The sequence below is a fragment of the Danio rerio genome, chromosome 6 (assembly GCF_052040795.2).
Source record: "Danio rerio strain M-AB ecotype USA chromosome 6, GRCz13ab, whole genome shotgun sequence".
NCBI lineage: Eukaryota > Metazoa > Chordata > Actinopteri > Cypriniformes > Danionidae > Danio > Danio rerio.
Window position 1 is genome coordinate 37,551,784 of NC_141026.1, and position 10,524 is coordinate 37,562,307.

Here is a 10,524-nt window from a genome sequence, read left to right on the forward strand (position 1 = left end):
TTCCTGTCTCCAGATCATTACAAAATTGGCCTTTTGCCTTTTCCCTTCACACTGTAGTAAATTCATTTATTTTAATATTTTTTTCCACTGAGGAGATTTGTGTCATGACTTAGCTGATCGGTACAAATATTAATAGGGCTTTGATATAAAGGAAGTATGTCTTTATTGAGATTTATGAGACGGATGGAATGAAACGATCAGTTGCCTCGAGCAAAGCTTTTTTCTCATTTGTACTGATACTAATGTGAATTATTTATTTCTTGCACACAGATTTGTTTCTGCAGGGCGCTGCGGGTACAAACAAATGAAAGCACACATATTTGACAGCTTAAAGTATGTTGTTTCTGTGACCTGAAGGTCTTTGTGTGTGCGATGAAGGTCAGTCGGAGACAGAGACAGATGCTAAGGAAATTACGGGCTGTGATTGTTTGTTCAGGCTGCTCTGGTGAATAATGACAATATTATGACATTTCTGATGGAAATGAAAATGCAAGTTGAACTGAAATACAATGGAAAGTAACTGAGGGTATGTGTAATAAGAAGTGATCTTTTATTAGTATAGTAAAAAAAAAAAAATTAAACCTTAGCTATGGCATATGTGGTTTAGTAAATTTATAAATACACTGTTTTGCCCCTTTTTTTGTTTGACCCTTTTTTATTAAATCACACATAGACTCTTTACTAAGCTCTATTTTTTTCTATTTCGATACTTTTTTTATCCCTCACAATCTTTCTTTCTTTATTTTCCCCCCATTTAATTACTGTTTTTAAATTATTCCTACATTATTTTCTCTATTAGATGTGGGGAAAATGAAACCTTTATTATGAGTTTTTCTGTGTTATTTGGGTTTTGATATAAAACAAAAATACCTCCATTTAATTACTAAATTATTAAATTCTGGTATTTAAATACCAGAATTTAATTACTGCTTTAATTTTTCATTACTTTGTGAAAAATAAAACATACCTGAAGTATTTGAGGCTGTACTACATTTATATCTATATAATATACATTATTTCATAGCTTATTTTGATGTATAATTTTATTAGAAGTAGTAGTAGTATTAGTAGTAATAATATTAATATTATAATTAGTGGTATATTAATTGTTTTGTTTATCTTTCTATCTCTATATTTAAACTTAATTTATAATGATTTATTTTTTTATGAATTGGCTAAATATAACATAATGATAATACATTCTACATATTATGCTTAGCATATTTATGGCTACACATATCTAAATCACTTTAAATCTCTAAGTGCTTTGGTTTATGGAAGCAGGCCACCCTCATATATTATTCTAAAATTAGTCAAATTTTGTATTTATTTATTTATTTATTTATTTATTTATTTATTTATTTATTTATTTATTCATTCATTCATTCATTCATTCATTCATTCATTCATTCATTCATTCATTCATTTATTTGTTTGTTTGTTTGTTTGTTTGCTTGTTTGTTTATTTATTTATTCCTTATTTGTATTTATTTATCTATCTTGTACCATTTTATTGTTTATTCAAATTTTGTATTGGTTATTAATTAATTTATTTATTTATCTTGTGTTGTTTTAGTTATTTTTAATATTTTATAGATTTTAATATTTATTACATTTTTTATTGCTTATTTATTTATTTATTTAATTGTTAATAAAACGTTGAGGGGAAAGTACAACACATAATTCTACCATGTTTATTACACTCTGTAAATCAATTTAGGTGCACCAACAACAACAAAAAAGTTTCAACATTCAACTTCTTTCCTTAAATCAACTTTTGGAAATCACCTTGGTTTTGCCTTGTCTGGGTTTGAGCCTTTGCGGTGAATGGCTGGCTCCTCTGTCGAGTCTGAGCTGTGATTGGCTCTCTTCTGTATTGTGTGGGCTGGTGCTGTATAAAAGGTCAGCTGGAAGGAGGAGACTGCATTGAGATTGTGAGGATCTACATTGTGACACTCAGACTTCTTTTCTCTTGCTTTGGATTTTTATTACGCATCAGCAACATGTGTAAAGGGCTTGCTGCTCTTCCTGCAACATGCTTGAAAAGGTAACTATACCTCAGTGGAAACCTTTGGAGATATTTTCATGATTAGTTCAATGTTTAAGACTTGATTTACACTCTGGGGAAAGAGCAAAGTTTGCTGTTTTGGATATCAGATTTCATTGTTTTTTTCTGAGTGATGTTGCTTTTAAGTTTGTGATAAATTCCAAGCAGATTTTAAGAGAAAAATTAAGTTAAAATAAAAAGTTAATCATAACCAGGTTATGCTTGCATAAATTGAGCGTCTAAATCTATAAGTTAATTTAAATTCATATTTAATTTTTTTCAACAGTGCCAAAGATATAAAACATAAGATTGGCTTCCTGCTTCAAAAGCCAGATCCACCCCAAGAGCAAAAGACTCTGAAGGAAAAAGAGAAGGAGAAAGACAAGGAGAAGGTGAAGGACACTGTGGTCAACAGGTAAGACTGGTCCAGAATAATTTTATTTTATTTTATTTTATTTTATTTTATTTTATTTTATTTTATTTTATTTTATTTTATTTTATTTTATTTTATTTTTATGTGCTTTATTCAGTATTTTATTTTTAATTGTTATTAATAAATATAGAAGTGTGATTTACCATGGCTTATTTCATTTTATTTTATTTTTATCAAATATGATTTTGTTTTTATCAAATGGTTTTAAATAAGCATGCACGATTAAATCAGTGTGTCATAATATAAAATCATTTTATTATTTTTCATGCTTTTATATAATTTTAAATATTTAAAAAAAAATTAATATTATATTTCTACATAAATATGTTATATTTAAAATGAATGCAGATTTTAATGATAGCAGCTTATACTTTTATAAATGTAATGTAATATATTTACAAAACCATTTCACCAATCGTCTCTCTCATTTCAGAATCACTCCTGCCGAAACTGAGAAATGGAAAACATCATTTACCAACCTGATCAAAAACGACGGTAAGCCTCAAAATCATATGCTTCTGCAATAAAAGCAGCTGATGAAGGCAGCACACATTAGCTAGGAACCATCTATTAAATAAATAAAGAAGCCATGAGTCTCCAACATTGACCCTTGTTTATTGGGCCTTGTCTTCTCAGTCAAAGAGTCCTTGACATCATTAATGTGTCAGTAGAAGGAGACTCTGGCAGGACATGACTATGTCCTTCTCACGCTCCAGAGACTGTGCTACGTGTCCTCAGACTGCGCTGGTGGCCCCCTAAGAGCCCTAACACTGTGCTCTGGGGGCCTGCAGGGGTCATCGACCAGCGGGACAGTCTTTAGAGAGTCTCTTTAGACTCAAAGAGCTGAACTTCTCATTCCTGAAAGCCCACAGCGTCCGCTCACTAGAGCTGGAGTCAGTTTAGAGGGAGATTTCAGTGTATAAAACAAAAGCCAATCTTACGTTATATTATAATGAATTGAATTAGATTATATTTAATAAAATGACACAAAATAACTCAATAAAATGGCAATTCATTCTAAAATACTGCTTCATACTGTAAATTTGAGTTTTATTAGATTTATTTTATATTATATTATGTTAAAAATATATAATTTTTGTTTTTTATATTTATATTTAGTCTCACTGAAATTGTTTTTTTTCCAGATAGTCAAAATTATACTTATTAAATAATAAATATATAAATATTTAAGTGTAATTTAATATTATTTTTTACTATTTATTAAATTTTTAATAGTAATGAGTTTAGATTCAGATTTCAATGTTAAAATATATTTAAACATTATATTATATTATATTATATTATATTATATTATATTATATTATATTATATTATATTATATTATATTATATTAAAATATATTATGATAAAATATATTTTATTATATTATGTTATATTATATTATATTATATTATATTATATTATATTATATTATATTATATTATATTATATTATATTATAATTTATTAATTTATACATAAAAAGAATACTCAAACATAAAGACTAAAATATACAAATGTTATATTTGTATTTCTCAAACACAACAAAACAAACAGAATATAAGTAATATATAAGTACTAAAAGCATGGCAGTAGTTAAAAGGACAGTAAAATACTATATTAAAATAACATTTAGTCATTTTTATATTAAATCCTGTTATGTTTGAAGTCATAAATATTAAACAAATAGTTTAATATTGCTCGTAATTTATTTTGATCAGTTGTGTATACATTGAGTCTCACCTGAAATCCTTTTCTTCCAGACGGTCGCAAGGCTTTCGCATCCTTCCTACAGTCCGAATACAGTCAAGAGAACATTGAATTCTGGGTAGCCTGTGAGGATTTCAAGCAGACGCCAGCAGACAAGATGAACCTGAAAGCCAGAAATATATTTGAGCGATACATTGAGGCCGATTCCCCCCGTGAGGTGAGAGCTTTTGACCACCATAAAACTCTATCACACACACAGTATACATCAAATATACTCATAAAGCTCCATTAAATTCACAGGTCAATCTGGATTCAGTCACCAGGGAGCAGACCAGAAAGAACCTGGAAATGTGTGATGTTTCATGTTTTGACGAAGCTCAGAGTAAAATCTTCACTCTTATGGAAAAAGACTCGTATCGGCGATTCCTGAGATCCAGATTGTTCCTGGAACTGTCTCAACCTGCGATGGACAACAAACCCTGTGGTTTAGAGAAGAAAGTAAAGCGACAGATTTCTGACTACAGTCAGTGTTTGCCTAGTTATGCCTAAACAGAGCCGTCTGCTCCTACATGAACAAAAGTACACTATGAACTGTGGCGTATTGTGACCACCACTCATCGGGCTGTGTAAAATGAATGACGTTTAATGCGAAACACTGCAGTTGAATTAGCTACAATTAATAGTTGTCATTATACTTATCCAGTTGATAAAGTTGACCTTTTTTTTGTTTTAAATTATGTTTGAACGAGGAAGTACGTATTTTGGATGCGAGGACAAAATTTGGAAAGTTGGATGATCTTTGACTTTAGATTAGGTTTTTACTTACATTTTTTATCATTCTATAATTACAAAAATATTGCAAGCTGCCAAAAATATATTAATTGATTAAATCAAATTATTTTTTGTGGAATTAAACGGATATGATGAGTCATTTTATGTACGGTATACAAATCCAAAAAACTTCAGAACATAGTCCTGCATAAAACTTTAAAGATTGAAGTAAATGGAAATTTATGGCTTAGTGTGAGAGAATGTTGTAAAGATGGCTTTTAAAAAGCATTTTGTAATTGAAATCTACAGACACGCAATTATAAAGTGTGTCAAAAAACAAACCAAAAAGCTTATGGAACTCCTGCTTTAAATTTATTCACCTTTAAGAGGTTGCAAACCTTAAAGAGTTTCTTTTTTTCTGCAGTTTTTTTGAAAAAAGGTAGAAACTGGTGACTGTTTATATATAAATACCAAAAGTCAATAGTTACAGGTTTTCAACATTTTTCAACATAACTTACAAAAGCACAAAAAGAAACTTAAACAGGTTTGTGACAAGTGCAGGCTTAGAAAATGATGACAGATCTTTCTGTTTGGGGTGAAATATCCCTTTGTCTCATCCATTTTTGGTGTTTTTTTTTACATTAGAATGAAGAAAAACTTCATGAAAAGCCAAAAAGTCCAATAGCTGCAGTGTCTCGTCTTAAGACTACATAAGAGGATTTGTGTGCCAGAGCCAATTAGACTTCATTTGATGTTTCAGCCATCATGATCGTAAAACATTTGCTTTTTAAACCCTTTCAAATCCCCAAAGCTATTAAAAAATGTGTATCAAATCGCCTCTTGAGTAAGACGTCATCTTCTATACGGGATTTGTGGAAGCGGTGTTTTCACCAGCAACATAACCCGCATCTACCCAGTCAAGCTGCATTGAACTGGTTTTGGGAAAACAACGCCTGACGTAGTTTACAACTAAATGACTGTTACAGCTTTGTTCGATGCTATGATGAGAATAGGAACATCATTAACAATAATCAACTGTATCCTCTTTACTCTTGTAACGTTATGTAATGCATATATATTTATATGTGTTTGTATAAGCTCTTCTAAGGTGATCGATCACCCAAAAATGAAAATTTACTCACCATTCTCTCAACCTCAAGTGAGTTTACAACTTCATAAAGAGTTTCTTTCTTCTGTTGAAGGCAAAACAACTTTTTTGAGGAATGCTGGGAAGTCAGAAGTCAATGACAACTATAGTTTTCAACATTCTTCAAAATGTCTTATTTTGTGTTCTATAGAAGAGAGAAACTATGTGGAAGATGATGACAGTATTTTCATTTTTGGTTGACTGTCTCTTTTATTCTAAAGGTGAAGTACACATTCTTTCTACTCAAAATGTGAACTTGCGTTTTGTTTTTCTGTTGGCCATCCATCATAATCCACCAAATGACAAGTGAATGTGATAAATGTGCATGTGCAATGTATACAACCTGTCACTAGCAGTAATTCACAAATCGTGCTGTACCTGTATAATGAAACTGTGTGTTGGCAGATTTAACATATCAAACTACAGATGCTCCGGTTCAAATAAATGGCCAAACATGTGAGTTGTTTACATATTTGTTTACTATTTCCATATTTATTTTTGTCATATTTGTGAATAAAATCACACATACTATTTAACTGGTCTCTGGGATAATCTATCTATCTATCTATCTATCTATCTATCTATCTATCTATCTATCTATCTATCTGTCTGTCTGTCTGTCTGTCTGTCTGTCTGTCTGTCTGTCTGTCTGTCTGTCTGTCTGTCTGTCTGTCTGTCTGTCTGTCTGTCTGTCTGTCTGTCTGTCTATGATGCAGTCATTATTTTAAAAAGTTCTTCAAAATGTTGGATTTATTTATAGAAAAAATGTTTAATTGCTACTTTAAAACATAGAGAAATGCCACAGCCACACACTGCTTTGTTTACATTTGCTATTTTTTTTGTTATTTCATTAACGAAAGAAAAACAACTGTTCAAATGTTAAGCTTAAAAGTATAGTTTGTTTTGAATACCTACATAAACAAATACACACATATATATAGCTAAATGCACAAATAGTTACAAAATAAATAATTTATGACAATGTAAAAAAAAAAAACATAAAAACAAACTGAAAGTTCAGTCAATAGTCTGTATTCAATAAATATATCTTTATTTTTTAAAGCCTTATTTTGGGCCTTTAAATATATAATTTAAGCTCTAAAATCAATTTTAATACTATACATAGTATATTATCTCTATCATATATTATTTAGTATTTTTGTATATGTATCTAAACTTTCAAATAATAAAAAAATTAGAGGACTTTATAAAACACACGTTTTATATTTTTGACTGAAATTAGTTTTATTTAATTTTAATTTCTGTCAATTACCATAATATTCATTTAAACAACTACATATCATTTGTTTGTTTCTGTATGTAATTAGTAACATTTATTTCACAAAATAGAAAGAAAAGAAAGAAAGAAAGAAAGCTCCATGTCAATAACCCTCATCTGTCCTAACACGATAATAAGCCTCCATGTAATATAATTGTGACGTAAAGGAGGATTGCAGTTGTAGATGTTTAGGACATTGAGTGAAAGAGCACAGGAAGTTCAAATATTCCAGAAAACTATAAGGTCTCTCTGGGGTGTTGTTCCCATATTCCCAAAAGCACAATGTCTATGTGGAAGACCCTTTGGGTAAGATTACTTATTAACTATCGATATTGACGCATTTACCACGCAACCTTTTCGTGGCTAAACCAGAAACAAACGGTTCAATATTTCACCTTCCTTAAAAGAAGATAAAGATGTGGTTTTTAGACTCTCAACAGAAAAAGAAAAGATTACCTTGGCGGAGTCAACGTGACCCAAGACACACGCAAACACATGGTTTCAATCAGGACTGTTGTTTAGATGCTGACGTGAGAGAACATTTGATTCTGTTTTTGGATTTATGGAATTAGACTGTGTAAGAATAAGCAATACAGTGTATGATGGTCACTTGGGTTAAACTGTTTAACTAATAGTTAGCTTGCAACTACACCAGTTGCCTGTTTTACATAAAAATGGCAAATATAAAAGTTATTGTTTTATAATAATTTTAAAATGATGCTTACACTTGCAAATGAGACATTATTTTGGTAAAAATGCACACATTTGCTTCCAGTACATTTACAGTACAAAAATTTGAACATTGGATGAAGCCAGGTTTTATTTGTTTATTTAATTGTCAACACATTAGATAAAAAAATGTACAGGGGTAATTTTAGGAATTACTTTATCACTCCACAATTTAGAAATATACAGCAACAGCCATATTTTTATTTTCAGATTTATGTGTTGAATAACATTAAAAAAAAAATCCTTACAAATTCATAGATATAAATAAAACTGAGAAGTTTGGTTTATGTGAGAGTTGCTAAAGTGGAGATTTATGTGCATGAGATAAAAAATAATTTTAAGAAAATGTTAAAAATATGCATTACAAATTAAATCTACAGACACAGACTGATAAAATAAAACACTTAAAAGTGTATTTTGTCTATACATTAAAACACTTAAAAGCCCAAAATCTCAAAACTGATGCATAAAAAACGCAGGAAAAAAAAGAAGATGAATTTACTGTCTCATCTCATATTTTAAAAACAACGCAGAGGGTTTTTCCTTTTTTTCTGAGTAATCAAAGTGGGCTGAGATGGAGTGGGCTCTTCAGGATGGGAACATTTAGTTCTGATCTCTTTTGTGCTTCCCGTTTGAAGTAGGAAACAGAGAAAATCTTGGGATGTAAACAAATGATGTGACACTTCAAAGCCATATTATACACTCAAAGCAAAACATAAACACAAATGGAGTAATGAGTGAAATGATTATTATGATGTATTGCTGTGCATTTCATATAGAGCCAGGGGGCACAAAAGAAAAGTTTTCCCCAAAGTTTATGATGATTGAAACCATGACTAAAGAGAAATGATCAAAAAAGTTTATTTAAAAAATGGGACAATTTATAGTAGTGAAGTAGTAGTTTATAAATGATTAATGACTAAATTTGTTATCGAATGCAAGTACTTGATTTTGTTAGTGAAACATGTAAATACTTACACAGTTGTATAGCATGAAGTAAATAATATATCATTAATCAATTTATTCCAAACACTTTAGCTGCATTAAAAAAACAAAAGTTTTAATGAACACATATGATAATTTGACTATATGACATTTAAACGTATACCTTGGAATGAAAACAAACAAACAAACAAACAAAAAAAAAACACCTCTCATTCAGATTTTTGTTTACAACTGCAACAAATTCTAATCTATATGACATTTACATGTAAAGCTCAGAATGTAAACAAACAAACAAGCAAACAATCTCATGCAGTTTTATCCTAAATATCCCAATTTATCTGAAATGATTTTGTTTATTTTGCTTTATTTTTCCTGTGTAAATGCAGCATATACTGCAGCACTGAACATTTCTTTGCTTTTAGTGAACGAACAATACACTGTATATTGCCAGCTAAGATGTATCTGCCAGCTACAATGCTGAAAGCATTTAATAAATGACTCTTTATCGTGATTGCAGGTAATGCGCCCACTGTACGTGTTTCAAAATAAGTCTACTTAAGGAAAATAATATGTTTCAGTTCAGGCATTTTCCACCTTCATACCTGCCAACACTACAGGTTTTCTAGTAGGATTTTCTAGTCTACCTTCCATTCTATTCTATTCTATTCTATTCTATTCTATTCTATTCTATTCTATTCTATTCTATTCTATTCTATTCTATTCTATTCTATTCTATTCTATTCTATTCTATTCTACTCTATTATTTTATTTTACTTTAAATAACTTTATTATAATGTGGCGACTGTTACCCAGTGTTTGGTTGTGACAGGAAGGGCATCCGCTACGTGAAACATATGCTAGATAAGTTGGTATTGATTCTGCTGTGGTGACCCCTGATTAATAAACCGACTAAGGCAAAAAGAAAATGAATGAATGTAGCGACGGCTGATGAATCAGGGACAAAGCAAAAGCAAAGTGAGTGAATTTACAGTTTTTCTCAGTTGCTTTGGTGCATTTCTCACAACACTATTTACATTTGCACAACAGTTAATGCATTTCTCAAAACAATTAGTACAAACTGCAAAACCTTGACGATAACCTGCTAAAGCGTGTCACTTGCTCACAATGGATAGCTCATTCCTCAAAAGCAAGTATGGATGTCAATGAAAGTGTCAGTGTCATCAAGATGAAAAGTCCTGACACTATTGTTTATGAACAAGATTGTCAAATGGCTTTGTCATGTTTTCATTATGACAGTTTACTCTGTACTTTTTAATACAAAATTTTATTAAATTTTACTACATTTTTTAAAATTTGGTGACACTTCCTGAAAATGCTCAAGACAGAACTATATACTATTTGCACAGCCATTTAAAAACAACAGTAAAGTTAGACATCACTGCATTAAGTGAGGCATCTACAAGAAACTGGATATGTATGTTTCACATTTTTACTGCATTTGCT

At 30.3% G+C, this 10,524-nt stretch overlaps 1 protein-coding gene across 6 annotated transcripts in view; it reads left to right on the forward strand.

Annotated features, from left to right (window-relative positions):
• rgs4 (regulator of G protein signaling 4) overlaps positions 1 to 6,643 on the forward strand; it is a 58,945-nt gene extending 52,302 nt beyond the window's left edge. For 2 of the 6 annotated variants that reach the window (NM_001442133.1, NM_001442132.1), the window contains 5 exon segments: positions 1,903 to 2,047; positions 2,334 to 2,462; positions 2,914 to 2,975; positions 4,243 to 4,406; positions 4,490 to 6,643. In NM_001442133.1, coding sequence (NP_001429062.1) covers positions 1,903 to 2,047; positions 2,334 to 2,462; positions 2,914 to 2,975; positions 4,243 to 4,406; positions 4,490 to 4,738 — 749 coding nt within the window. In that variant the 3' untranslated portion in view covers positions 4,739 to 6,643. 6 annotated transcript variants of the gene reach the window in all.
• The last annotated feature ends 3,881 nt before the right edge of the window (positions 6,644 to 10,524 follow it).